This window comes from Atractosteus spatula, chromosome 23 (genome assembly GCF_055471065.1).
Source record: "Atractosteus spatula isolate fAtrSpa1 chromosome 23, fAtrSpa1.hap1, whole genome shotgun sequence".
NCBI lineage: Eukaryota > Metazoa > Chordata > Actinopteri > Semionotiformes > Lepisosteidae > Atractosteus > Atractosteus spatula.
In genome coordinates, this window is record NC_142728.1 from 8,241,709 (window position 1) to 8,267,145 (window position 25,437).

General features: G+C 37.4%; 1 protein-coding gene across 1 annotated transcript in view; it reads left to right on the plus strand.

The window, feature by feature from the left end:
- The window catches only part of garnl3 (GTPase activating Rap/RanGAP domain like 3), a 141,102-nt gene that overhangs the window by 64,399 nt on the left and 51,266 nt on the right, over positions 1-25,437 (plus strand). The window contains exons 3-5 of the mRNA XM_088940390.1: positions 7,776-7,850; positions 17,704-17,803; positions 24,859-24,977. Coding sequence (XP_088796516.1) covers positions 7,776-7,850; positions 17,704-17,803; positions 24,859-24,977 — 294 coding nt within the window. The remainder of the gene's footprint in view (positions 1-7,775; positions 7,851-17,703; positions 17,804-24,858; positions 24,978-25,437) is intronic.

Genomic DNA, 25,437 nt, shown 5'->3' on the forward strand with positions numbered 1-25,437 from the left:
ACAGTCCATTGTTACTTTAATTATCTTTTAAAGTAGTTTAATAGCTAATAAATACAAGATGGTTTCAATCAGAAGCAAGGTCATTTGCTGCCTCTATATTCCGTCCTTCAGATGAGACGTAAAACCGAGGTCCTGACTCTCTGTGGTCATTAAAAATCCCAGGGCGTTTCTCTAAAAGAGTAGGGGTGTAACCCCGGCTTCCTGGCCAAATTTCCCATTGGCCCTTACCAATCATGGCCTCCTAATAATCCCCATCTATGAATTGGCTACGTTACTCTGCTCTCCTCCCCACTGATAGCTGATGTGTGGTGAGCGTTCTGGCGCACTATGGCTGCCGTCGCATCATCCAGGTGGATGCTGCACATTGGTGGTGGTGGAGGGGAGTCCCCATTACCTGTAAAGCGCTTTGAGTGGAGTGTCCAGAAAAGCGCTATATAAGTGTAAGCAATTATTATTATTATTATTATTATTATTATTATTATTATTATTATTATTATTACAACCTACTGGCTGCATACAGGCTTAAAGATGAACACACACCCGTTTTAAATTTTAACAAAGTCACTTATATTCACTTCCAATATTTTGAACGTATTTCATAAATTGCTGTAAGGGCTGGAGTATCGAAGGAATTCATGATGGGTGCACTGTCTTCTCCTTAGTAATCCATGGATTTAGTAGCATGAGGCTAACAAGTAGAACTTTTTTTCTGGTAGCATACAAAGGGAATGGTCCGCAGAGGACACTGATTCAGAAGGTCACGTTATTTCTCCATTCCCCAGGAACTCAACCCTGGTTCAGTATCTCACAAGCTGTTACTTCTCAACCAGTGCATATAAAAGCAGAGCAGATGCCGAAGTCATTTTTATTGGCATTATACAGTATACTGATTAGTGGCTTCTGGGTGTTGCCTGTTTGATTGTGTTTTTATATAGATATCCTCTGTTTCTTATTCCTGTCCAAACTCACAAAGGCCTGTGAAATTGTAATTGCAAAGAAATGTCATCGCCTGATGCATGTGTGTGCTCATTCCCTCACCAAACACTGTAAAATGTTCAGAAAGGAAACTACAATAGAGTGCAAACACTATGTTCAGTGTTTACTTGAGAAAATATTAATCTTCTAAAGCTATGGATCTTATTGGAAGAGCTGAGCCTAGCAACACAGCCTCCCTGCTGTATCCAACTCATATCCTTCAGGTTTATTAGATATTTTATTCCCTAGAAATGTTGGTGGCTATTAGGATGCCTAGGGGGTGAAAAATAGCTTTCTGTCATAAAGTCCTCAACGCTTATGCCGAAAATGTCCCTGGGGATTGTAACCTTTCTTGCTGAGGCTCAGTGTCTGTTTACACTACTGCAGTTTAAAGGTGTGCAGTGGTCTTTCCAGGCTGCTACTCTGTAAACACTTGGTTTAAAAGATTGACAAGAAGGATATTTGATGAGCCCGGTTTACTTAAAGTGTTATATGTCAGCCTGTCATCCTCTATGCAATTAGTATTCAGTGGACACAGTTTCAGATTTTGTAGATACTGTTAATGTATATTGGTTCTGGGGGTTCACATGTCTGTGTTGACTTGAATGTGATGAAATACCTGTTTAGATAATTGAAATCCTTCTTGGTTGAATGTAAAGTTGACGGCTTATTAAGAGCATATTTCAGTGCAAAAGTCTAATTAGTAGCTACATAGGGTCATACCAGGTGATCTTATTCTCTGATTCTGTGTGGCCAAATTTAATTGGGACACCCAATTTTTCCAGTTCGTTGTTGACCACAGTTGCGGTTTAGATGTAGCTCTCATAAAAAAAACAATTTATTCTCTAACATTCCATCTTTGCACTCTACTTTATGTGTCTAATGCTTTCTAAATGTTTCCTCTTGAATTCTAATTGGATTTTCTTTTTTTTTTTCTCTGAAACAGAGCGCTCTGAATGAAATCACATCACTTTCTGGCAGCGTGCTATAATAGTATTAGCCACAGTTTCTGTCGGAAGAGTGCTGGAGTGATGCCACTACAGGCCATGAAATGTCACAATAAAATAAGACAAACTGGGCATTCAGCAGAGTGCAATTTGAGTACAAACGTAGTTATTGGCTGCATGGTAGTCAAAAGCTATACATCATACCAGAAAGCGGTATACTGACTTATGTAATTAAGGAGCTAAAATAAAACAAAAACTGGCCATTGCTCTCTTTTAAAAGTTTCCCAGTGCTTCAGTTTATTACTCCCAAAAGGACGATTGTTTGCTATTGGAAATGGTAACCTGTTTAGAAAATGCTTTCAGAAAATGACAGCGGTGCAGCTTAGGCTAATAAAATAACGCACCAGAATGCTTGTAACCCTCTAATTAGCCACAACCTTTAAGAAATGCACATTGTGGTAAAGCTCATACTGATTTATACAATTTAATAAACCCCAGAGCAAGTTTTTTGGGGTTTCCCATAGTACTTTCTTCTGTTGATCCCAGAGTTCCTTCAAACCTTCTACTTTACGAAATGGCTAATACACAAAATGAGGTTTACAAAACGAAATGATCTCATCTGAAGAGCTGAAGGTGTCTTAGCATACAAATGGGATACTGAATAATCTAGAGAGCCAGTGATTGGTGAGAATTTGAAATTGTCCTTCTCCTGAACTTTAGTTATGAAGTGAAACAACAGTCTCAGATTAGGATATAAATCAATAGGATGCATTCAGAGGCCAACTTAAAACTTGTAGACTGCCTGTGTCTAAAATGGAGTGTTGTCTTCTTCAGAAAGTGTGTCAGTTCATTTTCACATTTATTGGTATACCACTGGACTCTGATTTTGGTGACATTTGTTTTTTGCCAAACACTTGGAAGTACTCATTTTCAAACTGTTTCCTGCAGAAGCTGGTCTTGTTTAGGAATTAATCTGCTGTAGGAGCTGTATCTACCATTTTGGAAGTAAAACGTTTTAGTTTATTCTTTTTTTTTTTTACTACTCATCTATGAGTACAGTCACACTACATGAGATTTTGACAAAAAAAAATAATCTTTGCCTAAAATGAAGTTGGAAGTTAGTCCATAGTACAGTAAGTAGCTTTATGGAACAGTTATGATGTTTAACTCTACGTCACTGTATCTAGCAAGCATATTAAATGGATGGTAGTGTTTTGCATTTTGAAAAAAACAAAGTATTTTTTGAATAGACATGTAGCTTTTTGACAAATATTTTGGTAATTAGGATTCTTCTCGAGCATCTGGAATCTTTGCCTCAAAACGTCTCTAATCATTATTTTGAGATAAACATCCACAACAGTTTCAGGAACAAAAAAAAGAAAATGAAAAAAAAAGAAATATGAAATCACACATTAATATATAATAAGATAGAGATCTAATTGTAATTACCTTGGTTTTGTCATTTACTTGCCAGAAGTAATCTACTAAGGCTGATGACTTTTACATTTAGGCATTTTGTATCTCAATTATGACAATTTAACATGTTTTTAGATTTAACTGACCTGAACCAATAAGGTTAATTTAATGCAGTGAACACCTCTTGATTGGCCTCTCTTTCTGTCCCCTCACCTCTTGATTGGCCTCTCTTTCTGTCCCCTCACCTCTTGATTGGCCTTTCTTTCTGTCCCCTCACCTCTTGATTGGCCTCTCTTTCTGTCCCCTGCTCCCACCTCTCACTCCTCCTCCCTCCCAACCTTTGTTCTCCCGCTACTTTACCTTTGCCTACTGCCCTGTCTCTCTCACACCTGAAGAAGGCCTCACGGCCGAAACGTTGTGTTCTCTTTCTTCTTTTTCAGCATGGAATAAACCTATTACTTGTTCCTTTGCAGCCTACGCAGCTACCCACCTGAACTACAGGTTAATTTAATGATGTATAAAAAAATCTCCTAATCCTACGTAGCCTCATTTGCAGTGTCACACTGTGTGGAACTGACATTTTTAAATCTAACATGTTCTGGTGAAAGGATACACTCTCTGTGTTGCACACAGTGTTCCAGATGAACATTAAGACTAAGCAGGGCACCAAATAGTTGTCTTATTTGTGTGCTGGGTTACTAGGCATATGTCGCTTCAAGGAAGCATGGAACATACTGTATAAAGACACATTGCTCATAATGTGTAAAACCTAATTGTAGGACAAGATAGGTTGGATATTAAATCATTTGGCGGTATGAACTTAAGATTAAACAGATTCTCTAATGAAATTTTAAAAAAATAAAAACAAAAAAATACAAAGGTATTTCTGTTTGACTTCTCACTTAAGTATATTTTGGAGCACTTTCAAAGGAATGTATTTTCTGTTTTCTCAGTTATTGAAAATGAAGTCAGTTTCAGCTTTCCTTCATTTTAATAAAAACCCATTCACTGCGCTAATAAAGAACACAGTCCCGAGTCTGTGTAGCAGTCACGTACAGCTGGAGATCTGTGCTTTACTGGTGCAGTCGGCGGTGCTAATACACAGCAGTTCATTCACAGCATGCTTCTGCCTCCTCTCGACTGGCTGCTTCAAGGTGTAGGCCCTACCTGCTGTAATTTTCTTTACCAGACACTTAGCCTTTTCCCCCATCACTCACACTTTTCTGCCTTTGCAGTAAAATGAAAAAGCTTTCAAAACCTTCACTGCTCTGTCTTCTTCCCTTGCTGCTGTTAACGTTTAGTAATGTGGAGTTTGGTACCAGCAGTGTTTGGCATATAGCATCATTTGGCTGCTGTGAAATTAAACTCAGGAAATGAGAAAAGCTGTCCTATTGTATCGGGTGTTGCTAAGCAACTGGTATTGTGTTGCTCTGATAGATTATGTCTTCACTTTGTGAATACGTACTGTTGAAAATGAGAGATTCGGTGCTGAAGGCTGGTGACATCTGTGTTGTTGACACTTTTAGAGGCCCTTTGGAAATAGAGCTTGTCTTTTCTCACTTGCTTTAAAACCATATCTCAGACACAAAAGACCTGATTCATACAAATTATGTACTCTACATATATCATTGACCAAACACATATTTCGAATCCAATATTTGATTGTGGATTTCTGCTTAACATGTTTATTACAAAACATTGTTCTACAAGCATCCCTGGCTCTGTATAAACAGATGTTATTTCATCAAAAGGAATTATGAAACACGATGAAAATACACGGAACAGGTCAGGTTTAAGCTGAAGTTTTCTTTCAATTTTTCTTGTGGCTCATCCTTTTGTAGAAATTGATTGATGTCTCCCATTTTTATAGTCTGTTTTTTGATAGTTGCTTTTGTTACAATGCTGGGAAAACCCACTTCCACTTCAAGATTCAATTTATGTAAAATGATGGTTTTGTGGATACAATCTGAAAATATAAACATGCATATTTAAAGGTATTTACAGACCATTTTGAAAAGAGCAATCTGAGATTCCAGAGCAGCACAACAGATCACATACATTTTGCATGTATGTAGATTTAATTGAAGAAAACATATAGTAATATACAGAATAGCAGTGAAAACAACCAGGGGGAGCTATGAAAATTAGTGTCCACACAAAGCCTGACACTGGAAATGGATGATCTGTCAAGATATATACCGCACTGCTTTTGAACATTTACACAGCTCTGCACGTATGGCACAATATTGAATTTGTGAGATAGAAGGGAATGATAACTTTAAAATAACTCTTCTTCAAAGAGCTTCAGGACATACTAAGTAACTGAATCTGTTATATTTATACAGTATAAATATACATGCATACTGTACTGTATATACCGCATGTACTGTACTGTGCATGCATTGCATTTTCATAATAATCCTTACACTTTTCTGGACCCTCCACTCAAAGCACCTTACGGGTAATGGGGACTCCCCTCTACCACCACCAGTGTGTAGCCCCCACCTGCAAGATGTGACTGCAGTCAAAGTGCACTAGTACACTCACCACATACCAGTTATCACTAGGCAGGAGAACAGAGTGATGAAGCCAGTTTATAGATTATTAGGAGGCCATGATTGGTAAAGGACTGGGGGGAACTTTTAGTGCTACACATGACATACACTCCTTACACTTCACGCCACCAGAGTCTTAGACAGGCATGTTAACTGGCAGCAAGCCATTCTCCTATAAAAAAACATTAATGATGAAAAACTAGCAACATACGTGTTAATATAAAAAAAAATCACACCCGAAGAAGGCTCCACAGCTGAAACGTTGTGTTTTCTTTCTTTTATTTTCAGCATGGAATAAACCTATTACTTGTTCCTTGGCAGCATACGCATGCTGTTACAGCTACCCACCTAAACTAAAAAAATGTGTGAGGTAAAAAAGTAACACACGTACTGTATGTACTGTAGCATCAGATGTATTTTTAAAGAGAAACGTCCTATGCAATACACTTTATTAATTTCATTAATCAAATACCCGATAAACTGGATTTCTGAAGCCAGCATGATAGCCAACATGCAGCTCACAGAGTTGCTTGGATTGACTTGCGCAGCAGTACAGAGTAGAACCAAACCTTTTGTTACACAAAATCCAAGCACAGAGAAATCCCAGGTGTTTTTGCAAAACTAACAGCCCCAGTTCAAATTTACAATATCCCAAACAGTACCACCAAACCCCGCCAAGCACTACTTTACTGAAACCTTTTTGCAACAGCAGACTCACATATCAGACATATTCAATTGGAATAATAGAGGAGCAATCTCATATCCAGAACATACTCGTGCGTATTCAAGAGATCAGTTGACACTTTTTGTTGACTCCCAATATGTATTGCACATTTCATTAGTTGTTTTCAGTGGAATAGCATAACTGAATATCTGTAGCTTTTCAGATCCTAATTTTATTTGTGTCATTTCATTCAGCATTCATGAAGGCTCTGTGTTCCTGAGCAGAGGTTGGCATCGTTCACGGTTCTACAAAAGCAAACTAGTGTGACTTCTAGTAAATGATTTCTTTTTCAAAGTGTCTGTGCATGTACTGGGCTTGAATTTTGCGTTTTGTGTGGGCTTTTTCCCCCTATTTTAAGGAGGAAGTAGGCTTTGAATACATTTCGTGACTCAGCGCTCTGTAATCACATAGAACATAGGTAGCAAGAATAAGGGAGGAGAGACCGCATGGAAAGGTCATGTGAAAGCAATTCACATACAGTATATACTGTATACATATTACAACATGAGTTGCTTAATAGTTGCCTAAAATATGACAATAAGACAGCAGTGTGAGGTTGTGGTCCAAAATGGAAGGCTGTGGGTAAGACCCCTGCTCTGCTCTTAAGCAAGAGAAGTTCCCCTGTATTCCTGTAGCAGAATACCCAGCTGTATAAATGGGTGCAGATGTACTTTAACTGGTTCTGGATTAAAGGGTCAGCCAAATACATACATATATATTAGAATGTATACGGTATACTTGGTTTAATGTAACAGATACTTCTCACATTCAAACAGGGTCCGTTTTTGACTATTTTTGACAGGGCCTAACCTTCAGGCTTTCAGTCTTGCACAGTTCAGATCTAACATTTCTGTGCTATATGTTCAGAAAATTTAATCTTATTACGGGTTTACTTTTTGTGCTTGAATGTACTGTGTACTTCCTGTGTCTGTTTGAAAATGTCCTTACTTAAAGATTTCCTTCTATAGTAATTGCATTAATATTTAATAATGGCTTCCTTTAATTTAACTAATAGCTTGATTTGTGTCAAAGACAGTTAAGATCATTTGAGTTAAATTCATTAAGCAAGTGAATTCCTTGACAATGCTGCTTAACAATTTTTCTGAAGAGGTGGTTAAACTGTTCTGATATTATGTCATTCTTGTTTTCCCATCTCAGCTGATTTCCAGTGACGCGGATGGAGCTATACAAAGAGCTGGGAGATTCCGTGTGGAAAATGGATCTTCTGATGAGGTCAGTGTAGAAATACCACAAAATAAAAACAGTGCATGTCTTGTTGTTTGGCCTTGCATACTGCACAAGATCTGATGCACATATGTATTTACGAAGGATATAATTTTTTATCATATCCACATACAGCACATACAGTATACACATACAGTACTTCTGAATTATGTAGGAACATCTGATCTGAAATGAGAAGACAGTGCTTGGATAACACTATATGTGATACATGAGCTACAATAAAAGATGGGATTGAAATGGCACAGTGACATTTTATAACATCTAAATGTGTGGATACAATACTTTATACTGTCATTCCATTTGGATTTACTAACTTTTAGGAGTTATATGGCTTTGATGTCATATTCATATTTCATATTCAGAATTTGAAATCTAGGACATCACCATTTTCACATCAACAAATGAGACATTCAAATGAAAAACAATACTCTTGCAAAAGATAGTTGCTTTGCATTACTGTTTATAAACATTAATAAGTCCTGCTGTATGCACATGACACCTTTCAGCATGTGAGATGCAGGAGGTAATAAAAATATTAATCTGTTATGTGAAACAATGTACATTCTCAGCAGTTTCCAGTTTCATTAGTTGTCTTTTAAGAATTGACAGTTATTTACCAACAGTCACTTCAATGCAAAATGTCTTTTCTCATTCATTAAAGGTTAACCGGTTCACTACATTATCTTTAAAGCTTAGAAGCATTAGTCCATGCTCACTGATTATTTATAGAGCATACAGCCCCAAGAATTTCAATCCATTAACAAACTACACAGCGTATCAATAACCAAAAAATATCACCCTTAAAAAAGAAAAATATAATTCCAGAACTGTGAATGATCATTTTTCTTTTTTGACTATTTTGAATCGTCATTTTTTCTGTGCAGTTTCTTGACTTACTGTATATCATACCCTGAAGACTGTCGCCATCTTTCAGAGTCTTTTTAACTTCTTTCTTTTTGGTTGTTATTTCAACTGGATTTTCAATGAATGCATTGAAATCTGAAAGTAATATATTGCATACTTTGTATATTTAATTTTTTTTTGTTCCAGATCTTTAGCATATTTGCTCTTAAAAATAAATCATGCTGAAAGTCATTTCTGATTTCTGTTGCAGGGGGTTCACGTGTCATTTGGGACTTTAGACTTGACAAAAGTGACTTGAATATAACGTTGTCAAGTACAAAATATTTGAATCCTAGTTAAAACATCAGGGTTGTTGACTTGTGACTTGAGTCAAATATTTTTGACTTGAGACTTGAATTAGATCTTGGCAGTTGTGTCTCTAGACTTTACATGAGACTTGAAAAATGACTGCTTGTAAACAAGCCGCGGAGAAAAATGCTTTGTTTTGAGTGAGATACTGTGGAATAGCTTTACAGAATGTTGCAGTGGTACCACTGAAGGCCTTTCTCTGACAAACCCTTTTCATCTGCACTTTGATCATCTGAACAACTGCTCTTGTCCCTGTAAGATGACAACATAAAACACTTGGAAATAAAAGAATGCCAGACAAAAAACAGATTAATGTGAGAAGACTCACTTCACTCCCACCCTCTTTTTATCTGATGCACAGGTGCAACAGTGGCTTTTTTTTTTTGCTTCTCGACTGGAAAAAAAGGATAGCAAGCTTTGTACGCATCAATATTTAAAAAATGTTTTTGAAAAATGTTACATAGCTTTGAAGTTTGTGGGCTAGCTAATTGAGATTTGTTCTTTCCATTTTAATGCGCTGTATTTTTTAGCAATTTGTGAGATTAGACAAATGGGTCTTGAATGTGTTTTTAGTGTGAAGACCGTTGGTTCTCAGTTTATTTTGAAACGTATTCTGTTAACATGAGAATGTGGCACGCCTTAGTAGGAGAACATAATGTTGTTTTTAGCACATTCTCTCTGGTAACTTCTTTGCAATCTCAACAATTTCACACTGAATGTACACTACAGAAATCTTCAGCCACTTCCTCTGCTGATGACTTGATAAGGATCTTAGCAGTTAATTGCAGACACACCCTATAATAAATGTATAGCCTTCTCCCATTTCTCTATACCATAATTCAGTATGTTTAAGTATAATCAACAAACTACCTGGCAAGTAGAGGTATAAAGAGTGGTATATTTGTTCGGAAAAGAGGGAGTGGGCTTATTTACAATGTTGAGTGTAAGCATGCACAGTCTCCCATCTCTGCAATTCAAAAGGCTGTCATTTTCATCTATTGTATGTTGTTTCCAGTTCTGAAATGCCTGTACTCTTTGCAAAATCACTTCCAATTTTCACTTGTGCAAAGATCAATAGCTGTGCTATTAGCAGAAGGATAATGCCCATTTTTTCATCGGGTGTTTAAATAAGATTTAAAGTTTTAAGCCACAGAATGTAGACGGGAGTGTAAGAAAACCTCATATAAGCTTGTGTTAACAATTGGTTTATTTACATTTATATTAATCTAGAAACAAATGGGTGTGTACTTCAATTGTACTGTATGATTTAGTAAATAGTGCTACACTGCAAATTTGTGTTCCGGAAACAGGTCGCAGTGCGATGAGCAAGTTACAAAAGTGGCATCACTCCCCTCTGAAAGCTAGACTGTGTGAAACTGTGCTGCACCGGAGGACCCTTTTTTTTTTGGCTTGGTGGAGTTATCTGCTGTCTAGGGAGCTGAGAAGTGCACGCTCTGAACCCACAGGCCACCAGGATCGTTTCTTGGCAAGGGGAAGGGAGAGATGCAGTTGTCACATTGATTTTTATTTTCAATTTAGAATCTCCCATTCATTTTTTTGTTATAGTTTCCCGATTTGGGAATCATCAGAGGTCTTCGCTGAGGCTATAAAGCCTTCACAAAGGAGAGAATGAGGAAACGTAGGCCGACATGCTCATCTTTTAATATATCACAGGCGACCCACCACAGACCAGAGATTCAGTGCCAATTGGAAGAGAGGTAGCTCTCTCACAGATAACACGGCAAATCTGCAAGCACCTACTGTAGGAAGGTTGCAGGGGTCACAGTGTTGGCTAAGAGCCTTGTTACGTCCCACTGTGTGGTCTGTGTGTTTTTGTTATGTTCCACACTTCTGACCTTGACTGTTCTCCCTCCCTAAGTGGTCCATCATTACACTATTGTTTCAGTATGATGTCATCATCAGCTTCTCAGCCAATCAGAAGATCTTATTCACTATATAATATGGAGACTTTCAGAAGGAAAAAGCCTTTCGTTTGACTCGGTTCGGTTTTCGCTTTGCTTCAGCTTCGGCTTTGTTGGTTTGTTGGTTTCTGTTTGTCTCTTTGTACTTTCGTTTGTTTGTGTTATCCTTATTTTGCCATAACCTTGCCCAAACTTTTTATTGTATTGTACTTGTTAGACAGCCCTGACTAACTATTCCCCTCCTATACCAGGCAGCGCTTACACATTTCTACAGGGTTGCTTGGGGAACTGCTATAACTGCTATATAGAGATGGGACCCAGTCTCGAACCCACAACACCTGAATCACAACTGGAGCTCAACCTGTGCTCAAACCAGCACTTTCACCAGTTGCGCCACCAAATATGAGCTTAGTGCAGAACTGTAGCTTCATTGGCAGAACAATAGCTTAAAATTAATTCACTTCTGTCAACACAAAGCTAATGTCTGCACACGCATTTTGTTGTTTTTGGCTGTGAGCAGTAGCATTGATAGGGAAGAAAACTCTTAAGACACAAAGCTTTCTAAGAATAAATTGTTTGGAACAATGATTATGCTGACAGTATCAGGCATACACAGTTAAAAGAGCTTCTACAGTTTAATCACACTCTGTGGACTGTAGACAATGAGTAAGCAATGAACTACTGGCACTACGTACTGGGGACGGCTGGCAGTGGCATTAAATTATACATACAGAGGTAAGCTACTGAGCATTTTCTTCTGGGGGTTACAGGAATTCCAGATTTTCACATTCATGAATTCCAACCTCATGTATCCATTAACCGAAAGCAGCTTATTCTGCATGAGAGTCACAGTTATCCAGAGCCTTTTTCAGGAAGCACAGGGAGCAAGAGCAGTTTTGGGCAGAGACACCATACTTGTCTCATAATGGATGGATAGATGGGTAGCTAACTTTGCTTTTCTTTGCAACCTTTTAGAATTACACCTGAAAACCTTCCAAGACCAGGCACTATTTGTTCAAGATGCATTTATATGGAGAAAGCTTTCTGAATTATGTAAAAGAAAATATTTTAAATCCATATGGAGTGCTATGCCTAATACGGCTGATAAGTGCTTTTCTGGCTCACTCAACCATCACTGAATTATGCTTCCCCTAGGTAGTGTTACTGGGGACTTGCACAGAATGTTATTCTGTCTGGAATCAGGGTCTGTAGCTGCTGGATTTACCTCTCAGGAAACACTAAATATGACTCCAGATCCCTTTGTTATATAATTCAGCACATAATGGTGCCTGTCAGTGTCTTGTCTTCTCCCTTGATCTGTGTTCCTCGATATTGATAAGATGTTCAAGTGTCTGTCATTTGGACAGACTGATCATTCCATTTACCAGCAAAAAGAAATAAGGCAGGGAAAAGGGACTTCTGCGAAGATTTGATTCTTTAAGTTGAGATATGAGCTCCACATCAAATAATAATTAGGAATATAATATTTTTAAAAGAAGATATTACATTTAAAAGTTGTAAAATGTCAAAAGAGGGGTAGATATCCTAAAATGTATTATTTAGGTGCATCAACTATATACTGTACTGTATAATCTTTTAACTCACTTCAGACACTAAGAGAAATGGCTTCTCATGTGCAGCACAACATCTGTGGAACTCCTGGCACAAATCCATTAGAGAGCATTTTTAAAAACGTGCTTGAAGACCCGTGTTTTCATTGTAACTTTTAATGTATAATTTAGTTTTATATTGTGCAGTGCTGTGATTAAAAAAAATGCTGATAAAATGCATTTTTTAGTATTTCTTGAAGTATGCAGATTTATGACTTTAAGATGTTGTCATCTGTATAAAAAGCATGTCATTATTTTTTCACATGGGTGTTACTGTTTAATGAAGGCTGTACTAGTTTAATCGCCAAAGTGGTTTCACAGTACTCTCATGATCAATATCAGTGTTCTAGTCATATATATGGAAATATGTGTGTTATTCTGCCTTGCTGCTACAGATCAATATCATTCAGCTGACTAGGGTGTGCAATTTAAACTCCAATTTCTCTTTTCAAATGCCACTGTTGTTCAATTAAGGTCCGAGTTCCCTTGCTGGAGCCCAAGCATTATAAAGTATAATTACAGAAATATGAATATCTGAGAGCTCCAATGAGAATGGTTCAGGACTGAGACAGCCTTTTCTTACAACAAAAGAACAATGAAAGCTTTAAGTATTTTATTTCTACAATCCCTGAAAGAGAGGGACTTTCTTCTAAAATAGCGCACGTAAAGTGCTCCCATAAACAGCAAATGATGAATTGATGGGTTTAAAGTGGGAGATGAGCAACTGACTGTGGCCTCATGCTTTCTTATTAATTTTATCAATTATAGTTAAGTGCTCTAATAGGTAAAGTTATTTAATTAATAAAAATAACAAAAATTACATATAAACCTATTTGTTCAAGAACACCTGTAACTCCAGTTTCAAAAATCACTTGCCACCATCAAAATACTGGATACTTGCCAGTTTCAAAAATCAGTCTTAGTGAGGCCTCCTGAGCCAGGAAAGATACCCACTCTCATAGCACATGGAGAGGCACTTGTACTGAAATGGCTCATTTCAGAATTGGCAGGCTGCATAGAGAAGGAAAGAGAAGGCTGAATTTTGAGATTGGCAAACATATTCACCTAATAGGTTCGGAACTGGAGTGAAGGATAGTTTCTATTTTATTTTGCATTCCATTGTTTCTGTGGCAAACACAAGAGAAGGGAAAAGAGGAAGAAAATGTCAGCACACCCTCTTTCCTATTTGTCAATATTGCCTTACAAGGCTAGATGATGCACAGGTATTTGCTTTGTCCATATGGAGCAAATGAGGGCAAATAGGCTTGGCTGCAGGGTTGTAATGCGTAGCCAGAAAGTCTGATATACTAGATGCAGACCATTGCAGCATGACCACATACAGTATTATTACTCTCAAGCTTTTATCTCATGATTGGAACTTGCACTGCATAGCTGTGTCAGCAATCTGACTTAACACCTCTTAGAAAGCAGTTTTAAATGACTTCTTTTTAATATTTTTAAGTATGTTCGTTTTATTGTGGGATGATGTAACCTAGGAAATACATCAAACATCTGCTTACCATCAGAGCCATCACTGGCCAGCTGTGATCTCTTTTGGCAATCACCCTAAGTGCTTGCCAGAAGAGATTTTTGGTAGTGCACAGTCTGACCCGCCCAGCCAGACAGCCAGTCATCTTTTAACGTGTGACAAGCCCTGCAGTGTTGTACAGAAGGTTCAGTGCGGACTGGAGGAGTGGTGCATCTTTCAGTGCTATCACTGCAAGTTTGCAGGCTGTGAGCTGAGAAAGCCATGACCACACTGTGTGCTCAGCAACCCCTGTGGTGCTCAGCAAATTATACACCACTGTTTGGAGAATCAACTGTTTACAGCAGAAAGCGTTACTAAATGTTTTGTTGCTAAAGTTTTAAAAAAGTAACATCTGTCGGTGTTATTCATGCCTTGTGAAAAAGAACAGAGGGATTTACACAGCAGTTATCTTTTTCTGTTCACTAAAATGTAAAGATTTTCTACAGATAGATTCCAACATAAGAGTACTAAACAACATTAAAAAATATTAGACGTTGTTGTGTAGAGAGACTGATTAAAATATTTTAAGAAATAACTCTGATAACATGTCACTTCTATGCACATAACACCATCAGGATGAAGCTTGTACTGATGTGTGTATTAGACTATAAATACATACTGGACAGGTGCACAATCCAGTTCATTATTGCCCTCACAGGGGGAAGTCTAGTTTAAAACAGTACGAAACAATATTGTGCACAATTCCAAAGCATCCTGGTGCTGAAAGAACACTGAAACCAAATGGGGGGTCCGATTCATTAGTTTTGGTAGTTCTGTCCCTAAATGTCAGAATCCCCCAAAAAGCAAATCATACTGTAAAAAAAAAGGACATACTGTATTCTGCAGTGAATACAACACACTCCTTACACTTTCCTTAGTTTTAGTAGATTTTGAGCCATAACAGAACATATGGAGTTTGCTATTCTCTAGTCAATGTTACATCTAAATTGATAGTACTGTATATGTATGCCTTCTTTATCACTGTAAATTTCACAGAGGTTTTCTGCTTCAATTCTTGAGTTACTACAGAACACCCTACATATAGTATAACTACCACACAAGACCACACAATCAGGAATAACGATGACAAGCTGATAATGTTGACTTGTAGTGATCGCTCGCAGATGCTGAACAAATCTGCAGTAGAATTACTGGCAGACCCAGTCACACTAAACCCCAGTTTCCATTGAAAACCAGCTCCCCTGAGATTTGGGGTGTTGCCCAAGCAGTCAACACAATCACAGGGCAAGAGCACATTAAGATATGATTTTTAAAAGTGTTAAAAATGTACATTTACATTCAGTGTACTTATATGCAATACAAACATGTGCATACAATGTATGTATGTAATAATCATTTGCAGTAAGTCATGATGTTCCACATTGTATATTCTTACGAGCTTTCTCTTATTATATTGGAGAATATTGGATTAGAAACAACTGCTGAAGTCAGAATGGCTAAGCTTTGGCATTAATGAATGCTTCATTCTTCAAGTGCTTTTAGTAAGGCTTCCAGTGCATATATTAAAACCAGTGGAACCAAGCCAGATGGCATTTTAATAATATGAATCCTATCCTAATGACATTAAATGATGGCTATATTTTGTGCATAGTAATATTTCACGGCATTTGTCTGTTGTGAAAGTCTATATTGCAGGTTCCAAGCCAAATCTCAGAGGAGCTGTGCATGTGCACAGTCATGCACAATGTTTTCATTCTCCGTGTTTGATAAGATCCACATCAGGAGAAATTACATTTTGGAAGCAATGTGCTACATGTAGATAAAATTTCCTTTATGAATGCTTCTGGAATACACAGCAGAACCACAAGAACGATCCTATAATCTCCTCTTTTGTTGTTCTGTTCCTTTAATGTTTAACTGTAGCGCTTGTAATTTCAGACTTTTTAAAACCACATTATTCAATCACACTAATTAAGAGGGTACAGCATTCCATTGTTGTTCCTGTTTTTGTAAAGAAAAGTTGCATATTTTCCAACAGATCTGCCATTTTATACATCTTGTAGGTCTTGAAATAATCATGTTTTAACCATGCTGTATTGGCATAGTGTTTGTGTTTTTTGCACAGAGGCAAGCCCTGTAATTCAAGCACTAATAATTCCCTCACTTTTACAAGCAATTTACTAGAAATATTACCACATAAGGTAATGGTTATGTGGGAAGAAGTGGTTCTTTTTGGTATCATCTAAAGGCAAACAGAAGCATGCCAGATAGCTGAGGATTTGTTGTAAAGCACTGTAGGAAAATGCTGGAGCCTTAAAGTGTGATTATACAGACCAAGCAAAATTAATTTTCATAGATTGGTTTGAGAGTAAATATAAGTTTGTATCTTCCTGGGCAGTAGTCATATTTCCTAATTCATGGAGGCAATCAGAGCTACTGTTTTCAGGTCAGGTGCTGTCAAAGAAATGGATTGCTTATTTTATTAAATCTACAGTACATGTATGTGCAGCAGTAATGGATGATTTGATCAAATTGCACTTGCTGTAGAAATAAACACCTGGTTTCCATGTATGGTAAATGCTACATCATCTTTGCTTTAAATGACATATTATGAATTTATACTTTTTTTATTTGTTAGTAAGTAGTCCAGCTCATTTATCATCACTATCCAGACATTGGTGTGACATGTCTAATGCAGTACAATTTTGAGGCTTAATTAATTTGTTGATAAAATATTTAATAGTAAAAATAAAATAACCTAAAGGCAAATTTCTATTAGTACTTTACGAGCTTGAGGTTTACTTTTTCTCTTTCACAACTGTGAAAATTTGTTACCTAAACAAATTAGACTGTTCTTCTTAGATCTCTAAGGTGTGAATTATCACAAGAGTGAGCTATTGGGATGACAGCCTTTAATAGGCTGTCCTTTTTATCTGCCTCATAGAAAGAACTGTTTTGAATACCTAATGGGTGCTTTGCTTATTTGTTTAATCAGTGTGTGTGCATGTGTGTGTATTTTTCAGGATTAAAATAAAAGTAATTATACGATACAAAGGTACATTAACAAGAATTCCTTTAGGAAAATTACTTTATCCGAGAAGCAGTGCAAATAATCAGAAGGCGGAAGAATAAATGAAAAAAGCAAACTTCCACTGTTCTCATTTCTTCTCAGAAAAAAATACGTTTTGAACATGCTAGAGTTAAGAAATGTTAAAAAGTACACATTTTGGGGTTCTGTGAGGGCTCAACCAGTAAATTCTTTGGTTTGCAGGTTGACCCGTCTAGATAATACAGTACTTTACCATTTCTCTGGATTTCACTTGCAAACAGCTGAGCGGTGCTGAATCTAGATTTGGCTTGTACTGACCATCAGCTTCCTTGTGACTTTCATAGCACCTGTGAGCTTGAGGTTTTAATGAAAGCTGCAGTGGTAAAGCACATTTGCTCATTTAAGACACCAAACTAAAAAGAAAAGCTTGTGGCAATGCTTAAAGAATCAACTGTTTTAACATCTTTGTTAAAAACTGTGCTTTCTTTTTGGTAGAAATGTATAGAAAGACTGTACTGCTATGACTTTTTTCTAACATCTGTTGCTGTTTTGCTTCTAGAACACAGACTATACTCCTGGCACCTGGCGAAGAACTGATGTACACTTGGAGAATCCAGAATACCACACCAGATGGTATTTCAAATATTTCCTGGGAAAAGGTGCACAATTTGTTCTTACTCTGTCTTATATATTTGCCACATGTACACAGTAGATTCATTTTCACTTTCCACCATGCACGGAGTTGTCCATAAAGGTTTTGTTAAAAATACATTTCCATTGGTACTGAAAACAGATCTGTTTGTTTCCTCAATAGCTGTGAACATTGTGTCTTACAGCATGTGATTTGCACTAGGGCTGGTTTCCATGCTTGTGCAGTACAAACCCTCAATCACAAGTTAAGTTGTAATTGCATTTAAAATTATTCACCTACTTGGTTGTTGTACACTTCACTGACACTGTGAATTACACACCAGTGTTGGTCCATAATGAAAATCAAGAATCCTGGCTGTTCCTCTTAAAGCAGATGTCCTAAAATTATATTTCATTTATTTTACAGAGAAGAGCACTGAAGGAGATTTGTTAGGCATTTTTGAATTGTGTGCCACGTAGTTTTATGGACAGCACTTGCTGTCTTGACTAGCTTAACTAGCAGTATTGCACTTCTATAATTCAAATCATTACAGAATACAACTCATTGTGCTCACTATACAGTACATATTTCAATCCCCATACACTATATGTTTGAGCACAGAATTCAGAATATAGAATGAAATGTAAAAAAGGACTATACTCTATTAATAAATAAAGGGCTGTAAGACTTAAAAAACTAAAGACTTAAAAAATATTAAATGCAAGAGACAATCAACAGAAGAAACTGCAACACAATCTTTCATATTTTAACTTGCAATAATTCAAGGACAGTAATTGCAACACATTTTTAAGCGCTTCTTGTGGGTTTTTTTCTCAACACTGATCTGGTATAAACATGTACTAAGATATTTATCTATAATGGAAGGTCTGTATGTTTTCCTCTTCTTTCGTATTTATGTTTTGGAGTAGTTTACATTCCACATTACTCACTGTGTTGGAACAAGTGAAGGTTCAGTAAGTAGATGAAATATTCATGACGATAATGAACTTCAAACCTTTAATGTATAGAATGTCTCATAATAAAGGAATTTAAGAAAACTAGCTTTTTAAAAATTCAACTGTAGCACTCTGCAGAAATATTGTAGATAGACTGCAAGATATCTAAGAAAGATTAAAACTGAATTGCTGTATTGCTTGCATTCTGTTATATCACTGAAAACTGGATACTAGGAACAAATGGCCTTCAAAAGACTTCAAAACTGGTAACTTGAAAGTAATTCTTCAACGTACAGGTTTCATGTGCAAATTCAAACATTTGTCATGCAAGATACACAAAATTCCTAATTTATGAAGAGTATCCATAGACTTTAATATTTTTCCATGGCAGTTTTACTGTACCTGTGGGCTTGTTTTTCAAACCTTTCAGAACGATTTCAGCAAGCTGAAGAGCTCATAGGAAACGCCTCTTCTAATAAATCAAAAGTACACATTCTACAGTATGTGTACATGCTGTATATGACAGTAAGAAGTGTAGTCACTATGAATCTCTTCAGCTGTCATTTATTATTTATATAGTGTGAATACTTTTTACCAATCCTGCACAGGCAGTAATGGCATTGTAGGTAAAGGAAGCAGGAATTCTAACCTCTATCACGTGTTTGTGCTTGTTTGACAGGCCTGCCCCATCACTAGCAACCATTGCAGTGTTTTGTCTAGTTGGGGGCTTATTTGTAGGTCACCAGCCACCACTGAGGTCTGGCCATCTTGGAGTCAGGCTTGTGTTAGTTGCAGCACTGCAGGGCAGTGAGTCTGATATCGCTGCATACAAAAGCACTGATAAGCCAAAACTGATCAGAGTGTGGAAGAGAAAAGCAAAATGGCACACCATTCCTGCCTACACGTACTGCGTGTCATGAACAGGGTTCCATTAAGGCTACTTAGGAATAATTTGGTTTTGCCTGTAATAGTTTTCTTTCAAAATATAACTCTAATCCCTAGAAGTGCTCTGGAAGAAGTGGGGAAATGCCCCACCCCCACTGAACACAAACTCCTACTGTTTGACAGTGGTCTTCCAGTGATCCGCTGTCCTTACTCTGCCTGTTTTCCTTAAAAAAAGGTATGCAGTCATGTAGTCGTGTAGTCGTGGGTTAGATGAGAAGTTAAACGAGATGTGTGTGAGAAGCTTCTGAATTTCAAATTACAGTAATATATTTAATGCAGGGGTTTCAACTTTTGACCCCTTTCTGTGGGCTCATTACACTGCTGGAAAGCACATTTGAATCGTAAGTTCAGTGCATGGCTGAGAGCCTGAACTGTTAAGCTGTTAGAGAGAAACAAGACTGTACTCTTTCTCCAAGTTGCATTAGAATACAAGTCAGTCAGCTGGTGCTTTTATTATAAGTAGTAATATTATTGATAATAATGGTGCTGCTGCTACTACTACTACTAGTTATAATCTTTTAAACAACAAACAATCCAGTAAACGAGGCCTTTTAACGGTTAGGAAACCATGATGTCTCTATTTAGGGAAAAGGCCCCACCTGAAAGCCCTGATAATATAGGACAAGAGTCTTAATCAAGAAAGAAATGTTTAATCCTAGGAGAATGAATGCTAGTCATTCAAATGCCCGAGGTATAAATGTCAAGATTATGTTAACACCAGAGGCGCAGTGTGAAAATATTAATCCAATAAAATCTTTCCAGATTGATTAAGGTTGTTAAATTGTTAAAACTATTAATTAAAACATGGGGGAGGAATTAATAAACATCAGTGAGTAACATGGCATATTAATTAAATAACTATTAGTAGTGACATTTGAATTTGTTACTGCTAATCCACATTCCATTCCATGCAAAAATATGCGCTCAGGCCTTAAAACCTCTTTCCAAAATTCCAAAAATTCACCTTATATATTGAGTCAATGTGTAACGTATTTGACAATACTAGACATCAGAATCCTACATGCTCCATTAAAAATAAGATATTATTGTGAATACTGTATATGTTATATAGTAACCTCTACAGTTAGAGGACCAACTGAAAGATAAACATGAAAGGCCCATTCATTTTTGATACAGTAAGTGTTCACTATATTATGGAAACAAAATGTTTAGTGTTGATGTATTTTGATCCCCTATTGTCTGTATCAGTAGTCAGAAGGAAGGCTGTTGTCACAAAATATATAAAACAGTTCACATCTAATCTAGATTACCAATGTTGTTTGTAAGGTTACCGTAGTGCTTTCATCATGAAAAAGGTGAAAGCACTGTATTTGAATAGCAGGCTATAGACTATGCACTGCACCTACGTAAAGAGTTCAGTGCACCTGTTTTCAATTAATCCATAGCTCTTCTGTAGAATACAAAATAAATTATCTGTATTAAATTGTATCTCATTTCTTCCATTTGAATGCATTAGCATTAATTGTAGGAGAGGCAGTCATGATCTTCATAGCCACATCAATAAGAACAAACCAAGTCTCTGTGACTTATAGCAAACAAGTCATCTAAAGGAGCCAAATGTCTTCATTCCTCAGGAGCTATCGGCTAAAAAACTCTTAAGATTTCTTGCAAGGAAAATAAATAGTAGATACAGTATAGAAAGAAAAACATCCATACAACTTTACATTCTAAACGTCTACAGTGTCTCTGTTTACTTATATTACTTCCTCAGCTTTTTAGGAAAGAAACCCTAACATTTCTTTTTTGTGTGATGTCCTTATTTTTGAATAAATAGTCTGATTCATACAGTACATTGCTTTTTTCATGAGAGAGTTTTATCTTGGATAAATGTAGTCTTTGATTCAAGTGCTAATTTGTGAACCTTGTCAGCACTCACTTCAGTGCACCTAATCGTCACAATAAAATAGACTTATATTGCGGTACTGTATAAAAACTGCAAATACTGACAATTAAATACACGTTTAACCTAAGAGCTGATTTTGGATTAAATATTACTAGTAACAGTATGAAGGTCAGAATACATTTTTAAAGGAACAAGTAATAGGTTTATTCCATGCTGAAAAGAGAAGAAAGAAAACACAACGTTTTGGCTGTGGAGCCTTCTTCGGGTGTGAGAAAGACAGGGCAGACAGCAAAGATGAAATAAAACAGGAGAACAAAAGCTGGGAGAGTGGAGGAAAGCGGGAGCAGGGGAGAAGCAGAGAGGCCACTCAGGTGGTGGGAAGTGGGGAGAGGTGAAGAGAGGGGTAAATAGAGGGGTGAAGAGAGGGTTGCTGCATGTGAATAGAAAAGTAGTTCAGGTGAGTAGCTGCGTCGGCATGCGTAGGCTGCAAAGGAACAAGTAATAGGTTTATTCCATGCTGAAAAGAGAAGAAAGAAAACACAATGTTTTGGGCCGTGGAGCCTGCTCACACCTGAAGAAGGCTCCACGGCCGAAACGCTGTTTTCTTTCTTCTCTTTTCAGCGTGGAATAAACCGTTTACTTGTTTCTATGAATAGAGAAGATTACATTAAAACAAGTCTGTCATTGAGAGAAGGGGGAAGGTGTGAACCAAGTTTCAGGATAATTTTTGTTTCTGATGTCGTTCTGCTATGGGAGTAAAGAAACCCTTCTTTGAGAATGCAGATGGGGAGATCAGTGTGATAATGGCCATCTGAGGTAAAATGAGAAACTATGTTTCATGTAACGTGTTCTCTGAAACGTCTCCTAGTCTCCTTCTGGTTTCCCCAACGTAGATAGCTGGACATTTCCTGCGAGAGATACAGTAAATGTGGTTGCTGGAGATACAAGAGGTCGCCTGGGTGATCCGGAATTATCCTGAGGAGCCCTGAATGAGTGTGGTAGATATGTAGTTGCAGGTGACGCAGCTAGCTCTGTTCAAGGGAAAGTGCCTGGTGTGGATGGTTACTGAGAGCGGTCAAGGCAGCTGTGAACAAGAAGGTTACGCAGATTAAGTGGTCGGTGATATGAGATGATGGGGTGGTCAGAAAAGAGGGCTCAGCCTGTAGGATGGAAAAGTTGTCCTTTAATGGTCCTGGGGATAGAAAGTGTGTCAGGGTGGAAGGGAAGCACCAAACGAATGCGGTTGTTAGGCCAGGGGTTCCTGATTGACTGTCGACGGTTGATGGTCCGGGGACTGTTTTTGGCTTGGATGAGGCCCCTGTCAATAACATGGGTCGGGTATCCTCTGTTGATGAAAAAGGAGTGCATTTTGAGTGCTTGGTTCTGGAAATCCATGTCATCACTGCAGAGTCGTCGTAGCTGAAGGAATTGTGCTGACGGAGCTACCCTCCTGAACATACATTTTTAAATACTGTTATGGACACTAAACATAACATGGGTCACGGAAGTTGTTGATCCTATAAGACAGAGGTAAAATGACAGTCTCTCTTTACTTAGCAAAGAAGCACTGGTTCCTGGAATCTCTATTTAAAGCAATGACTTCAAATAACTAAGGTATTAACACTACAACGCTATACACTGAAATCTCTAATAACTAATATCTCCCCATCATATTCATCTGTAAGAAATCCCTGTTTTGCCGAAACATCACCGCAGACCTGCACTGGTCAAACTCCAGCTGTTTAGGTGTCAAAACAGGAAGTGAAATATCTGAAACATACTGTACGTAATGTAGCATTTCCCAAATTGTCTTCCAGAACCCCCATCCTGGTAAGAGCTAAATGTTATATGACATTCATATCTAATTTGAGTGGAATAGCTAGGAGCTTTGCAGTCCTGCTCCCTAGAGCTAACACAATTAAAATTTGGCTGGCTCGCCTTTGTAATAATCATGTCAACATAGTAATAAATCAGGCCGTGCTAAGCCTAATGATGAAGATCGTTAAAAATGCATTATCCCTAACTCAGCACAAGGCACTGTTGTGGTGCATTTAGACCTCAGGTAGGTAAGGCGGACATTAAGTTAAGCTAATTGAAAAAATAAGGACGAATGCTTTGAATATACAGACTAGAATTGTTAAGTCTTAATGTTAATCTGATTCTGGTTCGGGTTTCTGTAGAAATCCAATTTGAAATCTTTCTGTTGTCTTTCAAACTACATTGAAGGTCACTGAGCTTCCCTTTTCTTTGTGATAACAGCCAGCTGCTTCTCCAAAATGAATGTGCAACAATAGATCAAGAAGTATCTGAAAGAATACCAAAAATATCCTTTAAAGGATAAATAACACTTTAAAGGGTTTTTCTATTAAATAAATCACTTTATATATACAGTATGAGTTCTACAGTCCTGGTATTTACCCCAGAATCGCAAAAAGACATTTTTCACATAAAAAGTAAAAGGATAAGCCATATGCACAGTTTATTCTTACCATGAATTTAAAAAGACCTAAATTGTCTGTGAAACAGGATATCAATACTGGATTTGTGTTTTTAGCTCATTTTTCCAAAGTTGCATTTTTGATCACAAAATATTTCTATACCTGTACAGTATACTGTATACAATAATTACATATATATACAGTACAGCAAGTTGCTAGCTGTCTTATTACAGTCTCCCAATGTGTTAATCAAGTTGGCTTCACCGCTACTGCCCTCGTGTCAGTGTAACAGGGGTCTGTGGCCAAGTAAAAGATATCTATGCCAGTTCGACTTTGCCGCACAACTTTGGAGAGTGTGCGTCACTCATTGAGAGTTCTCACTATGCCCTGACCAGTGACCTAATCCAGATTTGAACTAGAAAGAAGTGCAGAGTTAAGCCTCACTTGCTGGGCAATCTAGGACCTAAATAAAATCAAGAAAAATATACTGTACTGACGTTTGTACAAAGCTTAAGCAGAATTATACAAATGCATCTAAGTGTTCTAGTAAACTATCAAAATTAAGTATGAACACATTGACAAGTCATTAGCAATGAATTTTACTGTAACTTGAACTGCATAGACACATAAACATGACCTAAACGTGACACAGACAAAGATGTTTGAAACAATTTCAAACAACGTCCAAAACTTGTCTTGTGTGGAAGCATTGTTCATCTTGTTATCTCTTTATAACTTTCATTATTTTTCATAATACAGGGTTAAGTGAGAGGGTTAAAAGAAACTATTATTTTGACAGTCAGGTCATCAACCTTTGCAAGACAGGCATTACTTTACATTATTACATTCTTTAAGGCTTTTTGTTTTTTTTGCCTTGCAGTGCATCAGAACTATGTTGGCACAGATGCAGACAAGAATCCTTTCTACTTGTCTGTAGTTCTCTCGGACCAGAACAACCAGAGAGTCCCACAGTACCGTGCCATTCTGTGGAGGAAGGCGGTAAGTGTCCTGGGGGCTCCCCAGCTGTGTGCAGTGAATAAGAGGGCACTTTTCCTTAGGGGAGCAGTGACTCACAGCATCAAGCACTTGTGCTGGATTGCACATTGTGTTCTTTGATTTTCTTTGTTTTGTTGGTTGTTTTTTTTCTCGTTTTCAGTGACATAAAAAGGGTGCCGTAAAACTGACGTGTCCAAAAATAATTCAGTCAATCCAGTTCCCGAGTTGCACAATACAATAGTGTACAGTTAGAGTTTGAATCTGCATAATTTGACTTAGACGTTCTGGAATATTTATCGTGGTTAGATTTTACGCACTTTGCCTTCATTTTTAAAAATGTTGACATCTCAGTAAAAAGTTTAATTCCCTGATTCTCAGTCATGTTTGAAAGTGCACCTTCTTCATATTTGATAAGCTCAGATTTTTAATTATTCATCATTTTAAGCACTGTTTGTTTCACCCA